Below are 22,325 nucleotides of genomic sequence, written 5' to 3'. Positions count from 1 at the left end.
GACTTCACGGACTCGCGACTGGCAGCAGCCACGGTCAATTCACCGGCAGGTTGCAGGGACTTCACGGACTCGCGACTGGCAGCAGCCAGTGTCGATTGGCTGGCGGGTTGTGGGGTCTGCAGCGTCCACGGGACCGGCAGGAGATCACGTGCCTGGACAGTGTCAGCATCGTGCAGAGTGGCCTCCAGCGTGTCGGCCAGCTTGATCGCTGAATGTAAGGTAAGATCGGCGTGTTCCAGCAGCCGCTGGCGCACGTACACTGACCTGATCCCCGTAATGAAGGCGTCTCTTACTAGCAGCACCACATGCTGTTCCGCCGTCAGTCCCCTGCAGTCGCAGGCCTGCACGAGTGTCTGTAGGGCCCGGATAAACTCAGCGCTCAACTCTCCGGCCCGCTGCCGCAATGTCTTGCATAGATGGTGTTCACCGGCCGCCGGTATTGTCTTTTGAGGGTATTCATCACACCCTGGTAGTCCGTTTGGTCTCTGATCATGGAGTAGATCCTTGCACTGACTCTGGAGAGGAGAACCCTGTGCATCGTGGCAGAGTCGGTCACATGAATCTCCTCCAGGTACGATTCGAAGCATGCTAGCCAGAGTTTGAAAGTGTTGCCAGCTTCCTGGGATTGTGGGTCAAGATCCAATCTGTCAGGTCGTAAAATGCTCTCCATGTTTTAAAATTGCTGCTAATAAAATTGATGCACCATCAATAACTCTTGGAGACGGGAGGTGAACGATAGGCTTTTATTAGCAGCAAAAGGGAGCACAGCATCTTGGAGACTGAGGGGGGAGCAGTGCCTCCAATCGCCTTTAAACAGGGGTCTGTGGGAGGATCCACAGGAGCAGTCAGCAGAGGGGCATGTCCAGACAGGTATACATAGTTTACCACACTTACCACTAACTCAACCTGCAAATTAACCTTTAGAGCAGTGGTTCCCAACCTTTTCTATGCCCCACACCCCTAGGAAATGTTTGATTAATGTTCGCACCCCCTACAAAAGTAATATCACATTTGAAGATGAAGAAGTCTCATTTCTAATTTTTGAACCACATACAATACTGCGGGTGAACAAACTGAACTTAAAAAAATAAGCTTTTAACTCAGTGCATGAAATGCAAATATAAATTGAGCAATTAGATTCCAATTTATTCAGAAAAAATTGTAAACAGTAAAATCAATCCCAATTGTGAACATAAAATTCAATGACTTCTTTGCTCCTGCTTCTCATTCATGATTTTGTCAAAACGTGGAACTTTCTTGCTGACTGCGATCCGCAGGTCTGCCTGTGGATTCAGGCGATTCCTAGATTTTGTCTTCATTGACAAAACAGAACTGAATCCAGATTCACACAAGTATGTTCTTGCAAATGGAATGAGGACACAGAGTGCTTTTCCACCAAGTCTTGGGAACATATCCAGTGCTGCACACCAAAACTCCTCCGAAGTCTTGCTTTCAAATTGCATTTCAAGAGCTCGATTTGTCCGCAAATCAATAAGATCTTCCTTCAGCTCTTCATCATCTGACATTTTCTCCAAATTGTAGGAATATGGATTCATGATCCATTCTTCTGAAATCTTCAGGTCTCCAGCAGCAAAATATCCATCAAACAATTCTGACAGCATTTCCAAATGAGCCACAATTTCTTCACGCACAGTAGGAGTTATGGATCCAGCATCATTAACCATCTCTCCTAGTGAAGGAAAATTTGAGAGACTGCCTCTTTCCATCCTTCGATGCCAAAGATGTAACTTTTCTTTGAAGGCATTCAACTTTTCACAAGCCTTCAATATGTTTATCCCTTTTCCTTGAAGAGGAACACTCAGGTCATTCATTAGTGAAAATGTCAGCTAAGTAAGCCAGCATTTGGGCAAGTTCCTGTGATTCCATTGCCCCAACCAGATCACATTCACACTCCTCCAGAAAAACTTTGATTGCTTCCCGCAGTTCAAAGAAGCAGGTTAAAGCATGTCCTTGTGACAACTAACGGACTTCTGTGTGGAAAAGCAAAACTGAATGCTCACTTCCCAGATCCTCACAAAATGATTTGAAGATGCAATGGTTCAAAGCACGCCCCGATCCAGTTGATGATCTTCACACAAGTATCAAGGACTTTCTTCAAATTTGGAAGCAATGTTTTTGATGCCAAAGCATGCCGATGAAGAAAACAATGGGTAGCTTGCAAGTCTGGAATCTCCTTTTTCATCAATGCAGAAAAGTCAGATTTATTTCCAAGCATTGCAGGTGCCCCATCAGTGCACACAGAACCAATGACTTTGATATCTAAATTATGTTTGGCAAATAAGTCTTTCACCAGCTGCATCATATCCTTTGCAGTTGTGTTTGTTTTCAGATCTTTACAAAACAGGAAATCTTCCTTCACAGCACCATCATTGACATACCTCACTAATGTGATGAGTTGACTACAACTGGAGACATCAGTTGACTCATCCAACTGAATAGAGATTTTAAGACGACTAGCTCTGACATCTGAGATGACTTGGTCCAAAATATCTTCACTCAAATCACTGATACGGTTGTGAATGAAATTATTTGATAGGAGCACCTGTTTAAATTTTTTTCTTGCTTCTTTGCCCAGGATAATTGTTACCATTTCCAGTGCACATAGCTTGATGAGATCTTCCACAATTGTATGGGGCTTCTTGGATTTGGCCACTTTATATGCCACTTGGTATGAAGCAAGAAGTAGTGGTTTTTCAACAGAAATGAAACCTAATTTTGGAAGAGTTCCTTGTGAATCAAAACAAGCTCTTTTGATTTTCAATGACCCAACATCATGTCCTTCAACCTCAGCTCTGCCATGCTTGTTCTTGAAGTGCTCTTGATGCTTGGATGGCTTCAGATTTGAGTTGGAAAAAACAAAGCTACTGTTACGAACCCTGTAACTGGGTGTCTTACCAGCAAAGATAGAAGTGTCCGTTGGAGCCCGGTGATACTATTTTCAACAGTATTTATTAGTAAAAATACACAAAAATAATATCAATGCAAATATATAGATAATATACGTCATCAATACTAAACCTAAAAGTGCGGGTATAATAATAATCAATAAGAAACAAGCTCTATCGTTGTCTAGGGGATAATGAATTGTCAGATGGAAATATAAAGTTCAGTCTAGTTCATGCAGGCTGCGGTAGTTGTTGGTTGCTGTGTTGCAATTGTTGGAGAGAGAGAGAGAGAGAGAACAGTAACAGTTATTGACTTGCCAACTTTCCTTTACGATCTTGATCCGTCGATGCGTTGTTGTTGTGGCCATTCACGTATGACCCCTCCGTCCTTTAGCTAGACTGTTCTTCCGTGGTGGACTCGTCACCCAGGCAAGGGTGGACACACACACAAGCCCCCACCGGCCTCGCTATAAAACACTGTGAGTTAAAATGTACCGACCCTTCGTTCGGTCTTTGATGTCCCACCCTGTCTCATGGGGGTTCTGATGCTCACTAGCGTTCCTCCTGGTGTGTCTGAGGGGTGTTACCCCCAGACCCCACTTTTATCCCCACTCACGGGGTCTCAGGTGTCAATCAGGTTGGGATGATGTAACCCATCAAACCAGCCCACTCTGGTTGCCCCCTGAGGGGTTTCAATGAATAGAACAGTACCAAGTACACAATCCTTCCCAAAAGACAATAGCAGTAATCAATGGTTCCGCTCTCCTTTTGTTAGCTAGGAGACATTCCACCTTAGTTGTGCCTCTCTCATTAACTTTCATGAGCTGTTATCAATAACAACTGTCCTGGCAGCTTTCCTGTGTCTCTCTCACTTCCTTGATAACAGCATCGGAATAGTAGCGATTTGCGATTCTCCAAAAGGGGGGGCATGGGTGACTCTGCACCCTTCTGCCCATCAGAGTTGTTCATCCTTCGTAACACTACAAAGAATGCACTGGGGTTTTTGCAAGCCATCATTTCCTGTAGTGCAAGTGAAACCAAAGCACACATAGTCATCATTCCATTTCCTTCTTTTTGGCATGATGAAGGGTTAAGGGTAAAGAGAAAAATATGAGCTAATATGAGAAAAACTATCTGACTAAGTCAGGGAAGACCGCTTTACTCAACCAGACACGCCTATAACAAAGTATCGCGAGAAATACGCTTTTGAATATTATATTACGATATTATCTGTGGTTACGCCAAGATTAATCATCAGGTGGAAATGTTACGGGGAAGCGACGCGACTTATTAGGCTACTCTCTACTGAATTTACACACCTATTTCCGATTATTACCGGAGATATGAACTCCCATCACATGATTCAAAGTCCTTGGAGCTAACCATGATACCTCCTCAACTAACACAATTCAAAATTATCAACGATTCAAGAAGAAAACCTTTTAAGAGAAAAAAAACCTTCAAAATTCAAAAACTTCTTTAATGCATTGAGACAAATACAAATGAATGACTTCAGCTGCTTTTTATCAAAATACGGATTTTAAAAATTTTATAATTGAATAATTTACCTACTGTCTGCGGGTTTGGTTTTAACGCAAAGTCGTTACTCGATGGTTGATTTGGGATGTATAAAGATTTTGGCATTATGAGATGATTTTTAACTCTGAGATGTAACCTTCTAGCCAACATTGATGAGACTCCTCAACTCTGAGGTGTAACTTCCCAGGTAACACTGATGAGAATCCTCAACACTGACTCGGGTAGCGGGATACTGGAGTGTGCTTGGGACAAACGTTACTACCACTTCTCAAGGCACACTGGCAGCTGGCTGAGTGATGACTCGTCACTCAAGGACACAAGCCACTCTTTGTCGCACCCACTGAAATTCCATTTCGCACCCCCTGGGTGTGCGGGCACCCCAGGTTGGGAACCCCTGCTTTACAGAATCCTGTACTAGGATGCCCTTTGCAAATCTGATCTCTGAATTCACTCCCCATTTAGAAAATTGTCTTCACTTTATTCCTTCTACCAAAGTGTATGGCTATACATTTCCCTACACTCTCTCTCCTTTGCCAATCTCCTAATCTACCTCCAGTCTGATTCCTCAGTGTTTGAAACTTCTACTCCAGCTCATCAGTTCCTAACCAAAGTTTCTCAATCTGCAGTCACTTGCTACACTAATTTCCAATATATCTCCTCTACTTCCATAGATCAATTTAATCCTTCAAATATACAAGTCTTTGCCAATTCAGAATCAGAATCAAGTTTATTATCACCGGTACGTGTCGTGAAATTTGTTAGCTTAGTAGCAGCAGTACAATGCTACACATGATAATATAGAACAAAATTATTACGTAAATCAATTACAGTAAGTATATACATATATATTAAACAGATTAAAAATAGTGTAGAAACAGAAATAATATTTTAAGAAGTGAGGTAGTGTTCACAGGTTCAATGTCCATTTAGGAATTGGATGGCAGAGGGGAAGAAGCTGTTCGTGAATTGCTGAGTGTGTGCCTTCAGGCTTCTGTACCTCCTTCCTGATGGTAACAGTGAGAAAAGGGCATGCCCTGGTGATGGGGTTCCTTAATGATGGACGCTGCCTTTCCAAGGTGCCACTCCTTGAAGAAGTCTTCAATACTGTGGAATTTGCAGCAGGGTTCTGTTGATGCAGACTGTGAACTGTTCATAACTCAGGCAGTTTGTAACCCAGATATCGGGCTGCAAGCCAGCTTTCCAGGTGGTTCTCCTGCAGCTGCTGCCAAGTCCATACCACCAGGCTCTCGATGCTTGTTGATATGTACATAGGCTGGGTGTTTGTAATCCGGGGAGAGCCTGTGAAGCTGCACCATTGCTCTTGCCTCACTGAAGTCCCTTCCTCTCCAAAGTCCAACTTCATCAGTCAACACTCCATGGATCATTGTTTTATAAAACTGCTGTATTGTTTAAAGTTGCTGTTGAATCATATAAATTATTTGACAGGATTTTAAAATCGATAGTGAAGCTATTTCTTCTGCCTAACGGAGCACAAGAGTGAAAGTCAGGGGTTAAAAGCTTTATTTAGGCTAACTGTAGGAGAAACCAATCAGGTCAGTAACTTGTGAAAATTTGCCTTAGAGAATCCTGATATTCTGTCAAAATATATTTCAAGCTGAACTTTTAAAAACAAGATTGAAGCGATTTGTGGAGTGAGGAAGAAAGTGGATTTGATCTGGAAGGGCAGTAATGCTATTAAAAGGTGGAGTAAACTCCAGGATACCATGAATTAGTTCTGTTCCTATTTCTAATCTTCTGATGTTCTTAAGACACTTCAACCACAATGTGATTGGCTGTCCTACAAGAGGCAGCCCATTATTTTTATGTTAGATTAGAAGCAAAATTTTAAAAAGTATTGTTTTGTGTACAGTGTTTCAAGATGTTCTGAGAAAATGATTGGTGTGCCAAAAATGAAAACTTGTCCACTTCTGCTTTCACTTTTCTCTTCATCATTGGAATCATCATTGAATGAAGAGCCTTAAGCAAGTAATTCCTCCAGCACCTCTCACTATTCTCTTACTCTTCTGCTTCTTTACATTTTTTGTTGATTCTATTATGATCATTATTCCATTATGCATTTATTGAGTATGCCCACAAGAAAATGAATCTCAGGATGACATATACGTACTTTGATAGAAATTTATTTTGAACTTTGAGAAACTGCACAACATAGTCATCCTTACGACCCAATGGTGAATCCTGAAGGACATTTCCAAACTTGATCAGAACCTGGAGTACAGCTTCAGGAAGACAATAACTTACTCAGTGGTTGTAATGATCTTTATTTGGAGGTAATAGGTAATGACATTGGTCAGGGCTGATGAAGATACTTCTCATGGCCTTTTGTAGTTTATGCTAAATCAAAAAGCATCTGGGTTGTTGAACCATGTCAGCATGCAGGCATCATGCCTGCCTTCAGGGAATATGGCATAGATTTCCAGAAAGTTTTGCGTTGTATGTCTACTGATTAAATGAAGTTCCTTGTGGTTGATAAGTTCTGTTGATTGATTAATAGATGCTCTGTCTATTGTGTGTTTGCTATCAATAAAACTCTACACCTCTGAGGCTGGACAATAGGAGAATTCCAATCCTTAATTCCTCAAATTATTATCTGCACGTGAAAGCTTCATTATTTTCTTTTCCCTATGAAACAAACCATCGAGTATTTGTCTTGTGAAACTTTAAGAATCTAATGAAACTGCACAGTTCCACAATCAACTGTGATCGTCTTGGGCTTCAAAAGCACTTCTTCTTTGATAGGTCAAGAAGTTAAGCCTCTGTCTATACATGCTGAAAACAACAAGTTCATGCCTACTATTGCTTCTTTCTCTGCTGACCATTGTAATTCTATCTATTGCTAATCCTTGTTGATATTGAGTTGTATCCTCAGATATCCCACCCTGCAAAAACTCATCTCTTCTACACTCTGATCCAACTTGAAGAGGATAGGTGCCTTGTTTTGAAGAATCAAATTGAATTTGTCAAAACATTATGTGACATTATGGAGAAAGCATGGGTATATTTTCATTTGGGGGTCTTTACGCCTCTTCTGAATATGAGATAACTTCTGATTCTCACTCTTTAACTCAAAATATGAAATTAAGGCTGGCCATTGGTGGAGCAAACCTTCTCCTAAAGAAAGCCAGCGTGTAGGACAATGCTTTTGTACTCTCTGCTGGGCAACATTGCAGAACTCTTGAAACTGTTTCAGGTGTTCTCTTCACTTGGAACGTTTCTCAGAGTAGTAGTAGATGTCAGTGAGCAGTTCTTCAGGTGACATTGAGAGCTCCTTAGCAGCAGTTCTGGCACAAATGTTGACCAGGTGACTTGGACAGCCAATGCTGTAAATATGAGGGGCCTGTGCTTTCTCTCTTGATAAGACAGACTTGTTTTTGCCAATCATCACATTGCAGTTGTCACTGCTAAATCCTACACAATTAGACCATTCAAGGACTTTGTCATGCATGGATGATGCAATGCAGTTGAATATGTTGTCAGCTTTGGCATCATTGCACACTGGCATGTCTACAAATCCAACTGTTACCTTATCCTGTGTTTCATTAGAGTACCTGGCTAAAATGGCACATTCCTCCTCACACATGATATCATTGCTTTTGTCAACCATAATACCGTATGGCCTTTTTTCTGTCCGGATGAACTTGTACAGATCTTCTGAACATTCAGGTTCCAGTGCCGTGTTCACAACAGCTGCTGTCTTGGTTGATGAGCAGGCATAGTTTTTTACTATTCCTGAATCAGGAAACATTTTCCTGAATAGCTTGCCTGTGTGTTTACACACCTGGAATGGCAGGTTATGCTCAACGATGAAAGGTGTAAAGTACACCTCAGCTCTAGTGACCTTCTCTGTCAGACTTCGGTTTTCTGCTGAAAAGAACAAATACTTCAGCAGCCTTCTCTGCGCTTAGCCTCCCTAATATGTTGTGGTCCCTAAAAGAAAAAAAAGCACAAGGTGTATCCTTATTATATTGTCTTATGCTAAAACTATGACATTAAATATGTACTAATATTATATAATCATGGAGTCATTTTTTTATTCTATTAAGCAAGTCTACAGGGAGTTTGGCCTCATCACGTAGGACATCAGTAGAGTAGCTCCTTAGCAGCTAGCCAGCTAGTTTAAATGACGTTAGCTATGCCAATGAACGAATGACACCTGTTAAACGCACCTCAACATGTCTTTTACAGTCATTTAACCCACCATGGACAATAGAAAAGTCACTGTTGCAAACAGTGCAGCGAGCAACACTGTCATTATTTTTGGCCTCTATTAGACAGTGTACACTTTAGTGTAGTCTGGGGTGAAGTACGTTTTATATTTTCTGTTTTTGGAACACTCTGCCATGGCACTGCAGGGCACTAAACTGAACTGATGGACAATGAAAGAGAGAGAGAGAGGTCGACTGTAAAGCCCGCCCACAGAGAAAACTGATGGGCCTACTTGGCACAAAGAGAGACCAATCAGGATGCTGTCTCTGTCACTCTCTCCCTATGTCTGTCACTCACTCTCTCTGTCGCCCTCTTGCCCTCAAAAAAATCGATTTCTGGGATATTGCATATAATTTGTGGGCATCAGGGAGTCGCTATCAATATGCAGGAGACTCCCGGCACTTCCGGGAGAGGTGGGATGTCTGTATCCTCTTCAGTTTTCTCAGTTAAAGGCAACCATACCTGACACCTATCTTGAACTTTTCTGTGTGAGTATCTCAAGCATCTAAACATTCTCTGGTAACTCCCCTTGCCTTTATTGATCTCACCAAAGGCCCCGAATGGCACCGGAAGAGACCAATTTAAATGTGTCCGTTTTTTTGATATAATGCTGCTCTTGTAGGTAATGATAGCCATTTCAAATTTGCAAAAAAAATCCACAGATTGGATCTAAATTTGCGAATAATTTTTACCCACAACCTAAAGAGTTAAAGAGTAGTTTAAATCGAGGCCCAAGTTTCCTCTTTTTAATTGACTGGGTTCCGGAACAGAAATATGAACTCCTGTTATCAGACGGACATTTTTAACAGCGGCCTGCACCTACAATCTAATTTGCTGAAGAAGGCGGGTAAACGTTTAGATTGATTTGGAAAAGAACCAATAGAAAATCAGAACAGAAGACGGAACTTCGTTACCAGCAAATCTGGTGGAGAACTGGCCGTGTTTAGGCCCAGAAGTTTGGTTGAGGTGGTCTCGGGCTGCTGTGAACGGCTGAACGATGTCGGAGCGGAAGGTCTTAAATGTGAGTGTGGCGGGGTAGTGGCAGCCCCAGAGATGGGGTTCCGTTCCTGATTACGATCCAAGTTTCGCGCATCCAGTCATAGAGGTCTCCCATCCATCTGTACCGCCCCACAGATATCCCCTTCACCTTTCATCCTGACCACTTTGCTCTCTCCACCATACTGCTCCCCTGTACCCCGGCACTCCACTCTCCTCCCCTCCTTCCCTCTTCCCCACCAGGTACCCCGCATCCTTGAACTTTTCCTCGGCATTCCACAACCATCCACCCCAAACCCCACCCAAATCTTCCACCCCTCGCCGAAAACTCTTCCTGCCTGTTGCCTTCAAACTGAACCACTCCCCGCTGCACATGTCACTGAGGTGCTGTTGTTGATCAAATGTTGTTCCACGCAGCCTGGTAATCAGAATTGGGACCTTGTAAATATTGGGATGCTTCTTGAAATCTGTTTGAGACTAATAATGCATCTACATTTTGTTATGTTATTCCTTGGACACTACTTCAGCTGTACCCACTTGGTAGTATTTTATCTGTTTGATCTTCAGTGCTGAAATATCTCTGATGCCAAGACATACACAAGGGTACAGGGGGTTAATGTTCCCTTCAAATCCAGTCCACAGTGCTGGACATACATATATTGGAACTAATTGTCCAGTACCAAATTACTAGAATCACCGAAACAGGTAAAAAGATCAACTTTATTCACCACATGCATTAGGAATTTGCTGTGGTGTGTTGGTCAGGGAACAACACACAGCAAAAACAACATTCAACAATTATAAAGAAGAAAGAATGATCTAAAATAAAGTTGGGAAGTTAAAATATGAATATGGAATAAAACTGGCACAAATTCATAAATGCCAACATATATTAATGTAGACAGCATTATAAGAAAGTGGTTTATAGTGCAGTGACGGGAGTAATAAGTAGGGTGCCACTTTAGCTTAGCAGTGCAATGCTATTTGAGCTCAGGGCACCAGAGTTCAATTCCTGCCCTGTCTGTAAGGAGTTTGTACGTCTCCTGATCACATGTCCTCTGATTCCCCCCCCCCCCCCCCAGTCCAAAGACAGAGGTTATTTGGTCATTGTAAATCGTCTAGTGATGAGGCTATGATTAAATAGATATGTTGCTGGATGGCACAGCTCATTGAGCCAGAAGGGCCTGTTCTGTGCTGTGTCCCTAAGCAAACTACAAAACATGTACTCAAATAAGTGAAGGGGGTGGGAGAGCTAACTAGAATGGTTGGTTAGGTTAACTGCTTCAGGGGAATACTTTTGAGATGGCATGAACTTCTTGTTTCAATAGCCCTATGGTGCTTTCCTGAAGGGAGCATTTGGAAAAGGCAGTTTACAGGGTGGGTCAGGTCTGCAATTATATTTATTCTGCCTGCTTCTTTGACCTGGACACGTACAAAACAAAATAGAAGGAAAAGGACATAGTCATAGAGACGTACAGGCTAGAAGCAGGCACTTTGGACCACTGATTTCAGATCAAGCATCAACCTCATATTTACAGTGATCTCTTTTTATGCTCTGCACAGTCATGTGACTTCCTCCTGATTCTGCCACTGACTTGAAAGATAGGGGCAATTTACAGTGGCCAGTTAATCTACAAATCAACGAACCTTTGGAAGGAAGCTGGGGTACCGGAGGAAACCCATGCACAGGGGTAAACTCTGCATTGATTGCATCTGAAGTCAGGGTTGAACTCAGAGCTTTGCCACTGTGAGGCAGCAGTTCTGCTAGCTGTATCACCAGCTGCCGTACCTCACCTTGATGCTGTCACTCCATTCCAACATTTGCTTTCTCAATATGCTTATCAGAGCATGTACATCAGATGAGATTTTGTTTCTGATTGGTTCACCATATATATTGCCTCTTTCTCTCCCTAGAAATACTACCCACCGGATTTTGATCCATCAAAAATCCCAAAACTCAAACTTCCTAAGGATCGACAGTATGTGGTCCGGTTAATGGCTCCTTTCAACATGAGGTGGGGACAATGTTCTACCTGTTGATGAGTTTGTAATTAATTTTGTACTTACATTGAAAATATTTGTAACAATAATAATGAGGTTGATTTAGTCTTGACTTTTGTGCCCTGAGAGAGTTGAAAGGCTTTATATTATCCCTCAGGAAAATTTTTGTCAGGAACTGATCTAATCATATGTTTCATTTTTTAACTTTGGCTCAATTATTTTATTATATAATTTGTTTACTGTGTTGCATTATAAATAACATAATGTTTGAAGGAAACAAGGAAAATGTGAATGTTTTCTGGAACTTCTCATCTCCTTTAGTCTTTCCTTCTACAACCAACAGGTTGTTTAAACTCATCCAAGTTAAGCATCACCAAGCTATTGCTCCTGAACTTGGTATTTTTCACTGTATTTTGAGCTTTATTAGAATAACAGCAGAAACAGAAGCAGGGTAGACCAGTCAGCCGGTAGGTTCTTGGTTGATCCAATTGGCCTCAACACATTTTCCTGCATTCTTCCTGAGCTTAATGGCTTCTTTGCAGTTTATATGTCTGTCAGGCTTCACCTTGAATATTTTCATGTATTCATTTGGTTATGTGCAGGCTGGTAAGATTAGTTTCATTTGGTATTGTGATTGGTACAGACAGCATGTTCTGCTGGGCCTGTTCCTGTCCTCAACTCCTCTGTTTTATTTGTTGTCTTTTGCCTCCTCAGCTCTCTGGGGTGGACATTGCCAAAGATTTGTGACCCTCTGAGGAAAAATGAATTTTTTTCCTCTCTCTCTAGAACAGAAAATCCCTTTATACTGAATCAATCTCCCCCACAGCAAAACATTCTCAGTACTCACCCTGCAATTCCCCATCAATGTTTTACTAAGATCATCTCCTTTATTCATCAATGAGTATCTGCTCAATCTGCTTAGCCTTTCTTCATGTGTCAACCTCTTCACCTCAGGACTCAATCTAGTGAGTCATCTCTGCACAGTCTCAATTATGAGTACATCGTTCCTTAAATATGGAGACCAGTATCATTATTCAGTCCTCCTCCTGCGGTCTCACCAGTATCCCGTAAAGTTGCATCTTAATAAGGTCTGCTGGAAATCCAAATATACCACCTCTGCTGTTTCTACTTTATTCACACTGTTTTTTAATCTTTGAAGAACTTCAGCAAATTTGTCAGACACCAGTTTCATTTCACAAAACTGTGTTTACTCTGCTTGATTGTATTACGATTTTCTAAATGTTATGCTGTGGTTCATTGATAAATTCCAGCATTTTCCCAAGGACAGATTTGAAACTAATTGGCCTATAATTTTCTGCTTTCTATCTACTTTCATGAATAATATTGTGACACTTGCAAGTTCTAATCCTCTGGAATTTGTCCAGAAGTTGAAGAATTTTGATAGATTCTAATAAACCCATCCACTAACTCTGTAGCTACTTCCTTAAGATCCCACGCGATAGATCATCAGGTCCAGAGCATATGTCAGCCTTTGGTTTGTCAAGTACTTCTTCATGGTGATGGGGTTTGTTTTAAGTTTCATGCTCTCCATAGTCCCTTGATTATCTGTGAGGAGTTTTTAACATCAACTACAAAGATTGACTCAATGTAATTATTTGGTAATTCTGCTATTGCTTTATTTTCCATTATTTATTCTCCAGTGTCATGTTCTATAAGGCCAATGTTTACTTCAGCTACTGCCTTTCCCTGTAACTATAATACATACCAGCTTTTATATTACTTGCTAGTTTATTCTCATACTCTTATCTTCTCTGTGTAATTTTTATAAAGTTGTCCTTTGCTAGTTTCTAATGCTCCCCCAGTTAGTTGACTTCACACTAATCTTTGCAACATTGTATGCCTTTTTATATTATATCAGCTGTAATTTCCTTAGCTGGTCAAAAATGGAACATCCTCTAGAGCCTTTCTTTCTCACTATTATATAAGCTTTATGATATTTATGAAATATCTGCTTAGCTATTTGTTGCCTCCAATCTACTATCTTAGCCTTCACAGTCTACTTCAGCTAAGTTTGTCCTCATACCATGGGAATTGCCTTGATTTACATTGAGGTCACTAGCTTCACCCCCAGATTTCTCACACTGAAATTGACTTGAAATTCTGCCATACTGTCTCTAATACTTTTCCTAAGGAATTCTTTGCTATATTAATCCTGTTTCATTTCACTATGCCATTTCTAAAATAGGGTATTCCCTGGACAGTTCATCGATGTACTGATCTTATAAAGCCATCCCAATTGCACTCAATCTACATGTCTTCAAGACTGCCTTGCCAATTTAATTTGTCTGATCATGATTCTTTCTTATTGTCATTATTATTTTGCCCATTATTTCCTAATTTATACCCTATCCTAAAATTTAACTACTAATGAGCAGCTTGTATATTATTTCCACCATCCCCCACCTAGCTGTATCTACGCTTTATTCTTCTCTCCTCCTTGGCCCATTGTGACCCCTCTCTCACCATTCCCCCTCTCCTCTTTATACTGACCATCTCCCTTCTCCACTTTCAGTCCTGATGTAGGGTTTCAACCTAAAATGTCGCCAATTCCGTTTCCCCACGGATACTGCTTGGCCCACTGAATTCCTCTAGCAGATTATTTATTACTTCTTACCTTCATTTTCTTTCTCCACTGCAGTGCTCAATCTATATCTCAAACCCCTGAGCCAGTATCATTTTTCACTACTGTAGTGATTTCAGTCTTTATCAACAGACCTTTTGCTTTCTGTCTATCCATTCAAAATGTCAAGTACCTCTGAGAATTTAAGTTCCCAGCCTTAGTCACTTGCCTCCACATTTCTACTATAGCTGGAAGGCTATACCCATTTGTTTCTATTTGTGCCAACAACACATTTATCTTGTTTTGAATCCGGCATGCATTCAAATAAAGTGCTTTCAATGTTATCATTTTTCCTTATTCGGCCTCATTTTGCTACTGAACACTCATATCACTGTCATTACCCTGTATTAACAATGTTGAACAGTACAGTACAACTTTGGCCCACAGTGTCTGTGCTGAAAAAGATACCAATCAAAACAACTCCAATCTACATGTATGTGGTCTATATTAGTCCATTCCTTGTCTGTTCATATGGATTCTTAAGTACCTCTTAAATGTTACTTTTATGTCTGCTACCATTTTCCTTGGTAGTACTTTCAAAGCACCAACCACTTTCTGAGTATTAAAAACAACTTGTTTTATAAATCTCCTTTAATCTTTGCCCTTCTCACCTTAAAACTCTGCTCTCAAGTATTTGATATTTCCACTTGGGAAAAAGACTCCGAGTATCTACTCTATCTATAACTCTCATAATTTTGTCAGGCTACCCTTCAGTCTCTGATGCTTCATAGAAAATAATCCAACCTCTCCTCATAGCTAATAATCTCTAATCCAGACAATATCCTAGTGAACAACTTCTGCATCCTCTCCAAGGCCTCCACATCCTTTCTGTAATTCAGTGACCAAAATTGGACACAATACTCCAAATGAGGTTTCATTAACGTTTTATACAGCTTTAGTGTGATTTCCTGACTTTCATACTCAACAGCTCAACTGATGAAGACAAGTTTGCCATACCCTATCTGTGTTTTCACTTTGAGGGAACTTACAGCTTTCAGGGAGCTTGCACCCCAGGTCTCTCTATACTTCAATGTTCCCAAAGATTCTGCCTTTCACTTTCTGCTGAAGAGGAAACTCTCCCAGCACGCAATCTGAGCTTCTTTCTTCAGGTCACCAAATGTCATCAAAACAAAAAGCAAGTTATCCAAAAAGTCATGGTATAATTACCACTTAATTATTTTAATGTTCATTATTGTATTTTTGAACTTTCTGTAATAAAATTTCACTCCAGTTATTAGTATGTGTTAGATAGAAGAAGAAAAGCCATTAGCTGAGTTTTCCCACTTTTATTCTCTCAGTGCATTCCCATAACTCTGCCTAATGGACAGCATGGTAGGGGTTAGCACAATACTTTACAGCACCAACAATCACTACTCAGGGTTCAATTGCCACTGCTGTCTGTAAGAACCGTATAACCATCTAACAATTACAACACAGAAACAGGCCATCTCAGCCCTTCTAGTCCATGCCGAACGCTCACACTCACCTAGTCCCACTGACCCACACTCAGCCCATAACCCTCCATTCCTTTCCTGCCCATATACCTATCCAATTTTACTTTAAATGACAGTACCGAACCTGCCTCTACCACTTCTACTGGAAGCTCGTTCCACACAGCTACCACTCTCTGAGTAAAGAAATTCCCCCTCGTGATACCCTTATACTTTTGCTCCCCTGACTCTCAACTCATGTCCTCTTGTTTGAATCTCCCCAACTCTCAATGGGAAAAGCCTATCCACGTCAACTCTATTTATCCCCCTCATAATTTTAAATACCTCTATCGAGTCCCCCCTCAACTTTCTATGCGCCAAAGAATAAAGACTTATTCAATCTTTCCCTGTAACTTAGGTGCTGAAACCCAGGTAACATTCTAGTAAATCTTCTCTGTACTCTATTTTGTTGACATCTTTCCTATAATTCGGTGACCAGAAATGTACACAATACTCCAAATTCGGCCTTACCAGTGCTTTGTACAATTTTAACATTACATCCCAACTCCTATACTCAATGCTCTGATTTATAATGGCCAACATATCAAAATCTTTCTTCACCACCCTATCCACATGAGATTCCATCTTCAGGGAACTATACACCATTATTCCTAGATCACACTGTTCTACTGCATTCTTCAATGCCCTACCATTTACCATGTATGGCTTATTTGGATTATTCCTACCAAAATGTAGCACCTCACACTTATCAGCATTAAACTCCATCGCTCAGCCCACTCCATCGTTCAGCTCCACCGCTGGCCTAAATCTCTCTGCAAACTTTGAAAACCTACTTCATTATCCACAACGCCACCTACCTTAGTATCATCTGCATACTTACTAATCAAATTTACCACTCCATCATCCAAATCGTTAATGTATATGACAAACAACCTTGGACCCAGTACAGATCCCTGAGGCACACCACTAGTCACCGGCCTCCAACCTGACAAACAGTTATCCACCACTACTCTCTGGCATCTCCCATCCAGCCACTGTTGAATCCATTTTACTACTTCAATATTAATACCTAATGATTGAACCTTCCTAACTAACCTTCCGTGCGGAACCTTGTCAAAGGCCTTACTAAAGTCCATATAGACAACATCCACTGCTTTACCCTCGTCAACTTTCCTCGTAACCTCTTCAAAAATTCAATAAGATTTGTCAAACGTGACCTTCCACACACAAATCCATGTTGAGTGTTCCTAATCAGACCCTGTCTATCCAGATAATTAAAGATACCATCTCGAAGAATACTTTCCATTAATTTACCCACCACTGACGTCAAACTGACAGGCCTATAATTGCTAGGTTTACTCTTCGAACCCTTTTTAAACAATGGAACCACATGAGCAATACGCCAATCCTCCAGCACCATCCCCGTTTCTAATGACAGTTGAAATATTTCTGTCAGAGCCCCTGCTATTTCTACACTAACGTCCCTCAAGGTCCTAGGGAATATCCTGTCAGGATCTGGAGATTTATCCACTTTTATATTCCTTAAAAACGCCAGTACTTCCTCATCTTTAATCGTCATAGTTTCCCTTACCATACACAATTCAATATCCTTCTCCGTAGTGAATACCGAAGAAAAGAAATTGTTCAAAATCTCCCCCATCTCTTTCGGCTCCACACATAGCTGTCCACTCTGATTCTCTAAGGGACCAATTTTATCCCTCACTATCTTTTTGCTACTAATATAACTGTAGAAACCCTTCAGATTTATTTTTACCTTACTTGCCAAAGCAACCTCATATCTTCTTTTAGCTTTACTTATTTCTTTCTTAAGATTCTTCTTACATTCTTTTTATTCCTCGAGCACCTCATTTACTTCATGCTGCCTATATTTATTGTAGATATCTTTCTTTTTCCTAACCAAGTTTCCAATATCCCTTGAAAACCATGGCTCTCTCAAACTTTTAACCTTTCCTTTCAACCTAACAGGAACATAAAGATTCTGTACCCTCAAAATTTCACCTTTAAATGACCGCCATTTCTCTATTACATCCTTCCCATAAAACAAATTGTCCCAATCCACTCCTTCTAAATCCTTTTGCATCTCCTCAAAGTTAACCTTTCTCCAATCAAAAATCTCAACCCTGGGTCCAGTCCTATCCTTCTCCATAATTATATTGAAACTAATGGCATTGTGATCACTGGACCCGAAGTGCTCCCAACACATACCTCCACCATCTGACTTATTTCATTCCCTAACAGAAGATCCAACACTGCCTCTTCTCTAGTTGGTACCTCTATGTATTGCTGCAAAAAACTATCCTGCACACATTTTACAAACTCCAAACCATCCATCCCTTTTACAGTATGGGCTTCCCAGTCTATGTGTGGAAAATTAAAATCTCCCACAATCACAACCCTGTGTTTACTACAAGTATCTGCTATCTCCTTGCAAATTTGCTCCTCCAATTCTCGCTGCCCATTAGGTGGTCTATAATACACCCCTATAAGTGTTACTACACCTTTCCCATTCCTCAATTCCACCCAAATAGTCTCCCTAGACGAGCCCTCTAATCTATCCTGCCAGAGCACCGTTGTAATATTTTCACTGACAAGCAACACAACACCTCCCCCTCTTGTCCCTCCGATTCTATCACACCTGAAGCAACGAAATCCAGGAATATTTAGTTGCCAATCACACCCTTCCTGCAACCATGTTTCACGAATAGCTAGATCATATTTCCAGGTATCAATCCATGCTCTAAGCTCATCCACCTTTCTTACAATGCTCCTAGCATTAAAATAAATGCATTTAAGAAATTCTCCACCTCTTACTCTCTGTTTATCTCTAACAGTACAAAGAACTTCACTGTCTTTTTCTTCCTTCTTCCATACATCTGTTCCTACACTCTGGTTCCCCTCCCCCCTCATATCTAGTTTAAATCCACTGGATCCTCTCTAGCAAACCTACCTGCAAGAATACTTGTCCCCCTCCAGTTCAGATGTAAACCGTCCCACTGGAACAGGTCCCACCTTCCCTGGAAAACTGCCCAATTATCTATAAATCTGAAGCCCTCCCTCCTGCACCATGTCTTCAGCCACGTGTTGATCTGCACTATCTTACTATTTCAAAACCCACCCTCACGTGGCACTGGAAGCAATCCTGAGATTGCTATCCTGGAGGTCCTGTCCTTTAACTTGGCACCTAGCTCCCTAAACTCACCTTTCAGGACCTCCTCACTCTTCTTACCCACGTCATTGGTCCCTACATGACCACGGCATCCGGTTGCTCACCCTCCCTCTTGAGAATACTGAGAACTCGATCCGAGATATCGCGGTCCCTGACACCAGGGAGGCAACAGGCCATCTGGGATTCTTGATCTCTTCCACAGAACCCCCTATCTGTCCCCCTAACTATCGAATCCCCTATCACTACTGCTCTCCTCTTTTCCTTCCTTCCCTTCTGAGCTGAGGGCCCAGTCTTGGTGCCAGAGACGCAACCACTGCAACTTGTCCCTGGTAGGTCATCCCCACCAACAGTCTCCAAAATGGTATACTTATTGTTGATGGGAACGGCCACAGGGGTGCTCTGCTCTTCCTGTCTATATCCCTTCCCTCTCCTGACTCCTAGGGGTGACTATATCCCTGAAACTCCTGTCTATTTCTGCCTCCCGAATGATCCGTAGTTCATCCAGCTCCAGTTCCTTAACACAGTTTGTTAGGAGCTGCAACTGGATGCACCTTTTGCAGGTGTAGTCATTAGGGACAACAGTGCTCACCCTGACTTCCCACATACTGCAAACGGAGCACTCAACTGCCCTAACTGCTGCCTCCATTACCTACTCCTAATCTAATTAGATTAATTAAAGGAGCTTACCCGGCCTTACCTCACCTGGAGTGAAGCTCGTACTCAGCCTCTGCTCGCTATTTAAATTCTCCCACTGCTTCACAGGCCGACTTTCACAGGCTTGCGCAGTTGTGCCCCATTCAAACCTCGCCTCTGCCTGTTCTCGCCGAAGCCTGATTGAGCCAAAGCTGACCCACTCTGCCTCAGATTGAGCCAAAGCTGACCTACTCTGCCTCAGTCCACTCTGACGATGGCCACTGTATATGGCGTCCTTCCTTTTTAAACCTTTGACGCGCTGCGTCACACGCCTGCGCAGTCTAGCCTCTTTGCCGCGATTAGTTAAAAAACAGTTTTTCTCCAAGCTTCTTTTACTTCTTCCCTCTCTGCCTCTTGCTGCAATTTAAAGAAGTTTGTACATTCTCCCCGTGACTGTGTGAGTTTTCTCCAGGTGCTCTGGTTTCCTCCCACATTACAAAAAGATGCACAAGTTACGGGCATGCTATGGTGGCACAGAAACATGGTGATACTTGAGGGCTGCCCCAGCACATTTACGATGCAAATACTTTTCACTACATGTTTCGATGTACATGTGACAAATAAAGTTAATCTGGTGCTCACAAATAGATTAAGGCTAGTCCATGGTAATCAATTAAATTACTAGCCGACATACAGGACGAAACTGAAGCACTTGGAGGAAACCCATGTGGTAACAAAGAAAATGTGCAAACTCCACACAGCACCAGATGTCACTGGAGTTCAGAGATAAACCTGGGACACTGAAAATGAGGCAGTTGCTGTACTAGCTGTGGTAATGTGTGGCCCAAGTTCTGATTTCCCCACTTCTCCCTCCCTGATGCTGATCATAGTCCTCTCCTTCCAACATCTCCAGTCTTTTAGTCTCATGCAGTTGCTCTTTTCCAAGAGAATGACGGAGCTGTGGCACTGGTTGTCAATTTGTAGCGTAGGTGCTAGTTCACTGCATTCCTTCAAGAACAACATGAATCATTTTAACTGTAAATACAGTTGGCTCAGACAGGATCCATGGAAAGAGAGAAGAATAAGTACTTCATATCAATAATCTTTCATCAAAACAGAGTTTTGATGGACCAGAAATGATAATACTGTTTCTCTCTACCTGCTGAATATTTTCAGCAGTTATTGTTTTTGTTTCAGATTTGCAGCAGATTAACCACCTTGTCAAAGAACTGTGTGTCCTGTTCACAAATCATGACTAATGCACCCTCTGAAATAGTTCTGATTGTCTAAAGGACACAGAGGGGAATTTTTCAAATTGTATTTTGTGAATTAGCTACCCTTTTTTTTTATTTGTTTCCAATCAAGTTAAAGTGGATGCCGGTACAAATGGAACTTCTATAACAAGATACGTGGTGCGTAACAGTTGTATTGGAATGTCTTGTATGGGCCATTTGTCTTTGTTAGTTGGTCAATTTCTTTTGTTCTTGTTGTTCAGATGTAAAACATGTGGAGAGTATATTTATAAAGGCAAGAAATTCAATGCACGTAAAGAAACCGTACAGAATGAAGTGTATCTGGGACTGCCTATCTTCCGCTTCTACATCAAGTGCACCAGGTGTCTGGCAGAAATCACATTTAAGGTAAATATTCTTGGAATTTACTTTTACTTCATTTGTAACAGGTTTTTTTTCCCACTCCAAGCTGTATTTGCACTAAATCAGTTCAAAAGGAGAATAATTTGCACGTAGGAAATGGCATTGCTTATTGGAAATAAATCATCCTGGCCCCAGCAGAAAACTGCTGGTGTTTCTTGGGGCAGTGTCTTTGGCCTAATGATACTCATCTACTTCATTAAAGATCTTTCTGTGTAGTAAGGTCCAGAGCAGGGATGTTTGCTGTCGACTGCTTCATGGTCAATTCCATTTACATAATCTCATCATTCCTCAGCAAATGAAGTAGTCCATGCATGCATGCAGCTAGACCTAGACAACATTCAGACATGACTGATAAATGGAAGGTGATATTTATGCCACAAAAGGGACAGACAATGGATAGAATCTAACCACCAAACCTGACATTTGATGTCATCACCAGGCCCTCCTCCATGGATGGTGATGATACGTCCATGATGGTGAGCTACCTTGTTGTTATCTCTAGTCAGGCTTCTGATTCTTCAACCGTCAATGCATCTGTAGCACAGGGTTCAATACTTGGGCCATTTCTGTTTTCCATCTTTATTGACGACTTGGTTGATGCATGTAGTAACGAGCTATACCTGTACGCTGATGACTCCACACTATTTGCACCAATTAGAGCAGGAGAGAGTAATACAATGACAGCAGGCCTGAATAGGGATCTTGACAGGATGAAAGCCTGGGCAGACGACTGGAATGTCATCTTTGAGCCTACTAAGTGCAAGGCGATGGTGATGTCTGGGAAGAGGAATCCATCTACCCCCGACCTGTATTTTGGGAACTGCAAGCTGGATTCAAAGAAGGAGCTAGTAATCCTTGGTGTTAATATTGACAGCAAATTGGTGTGGGATAAACACCTTTCCACTATTTCAAAGGCTGGACAAAGGCTTGGAGCACTGCAGAAAGTAGCATCCAAACTAGACAAAGAGGGCATAGCCATGGTTTACAAAGCCCAGGTACGAAGTATCATGGAATATGCCCGTTTATCATGGATGAATGCCTCACAGAGTGTCCTCAGCCAGCTTGATTCCATTCAAAGAAAGGCTCTCA

The 22,325-nt window shown here is 41.5% G+C and overlaps 1 protein-coding gene across 1 annotated transcript in view; it reads left to right on the top strand.

Moving 5' to 3' along the window:
• Window positions 1-9,551: 9,551 nt before the first annotated feature.
• yju2 (YJU2 splicing factor homolog) overlaps window positions 9,552-22,325 on the top strand; it is a 34,491-nt gene continuing 21,717 nt past the window's right edge. The window contains exons 1-3 of the mRNA XM_073068745.1: window positions 9,552-9,693; window positions 11,583-11,683; window positions 21,077-21,221. Of these exons, the coding sequence (XP_072924846.1) occupies window positions 9,670-9,693; window positions 11,583-11,683; window positions 21,077-21,221 (270 nt within the window). The 5' untranslated portion in view covers window positions 9,552-9,669. The remainder of the gene's footprint in view (window positions 9,694-11,582; window positions 11,684-21,076; window positions 21,222-22,325) is intronic.

This window comes from Hemitrygon akajei, chromosome 16 (genome assembly GCF_048418815.1).
Source record: "Hemitrygon akajei chromosome 16, sHemAka1.3, whole genome shotgun sequence".
In the NCBI taxonomy this organism is placed as follows: domain Eukaryota; kingdom Metazoa; phylum Chordata; class Chondrichthyes; order Myliobatiformes; family Dasyatidae; genus Hemitrygon; species Hemitrygon akajei.
The sequence above is the reverse complement of the archived record's forward strand: the minus strand, read 5'-3'. Positions and strand labels throughout refer to the sequence as shown.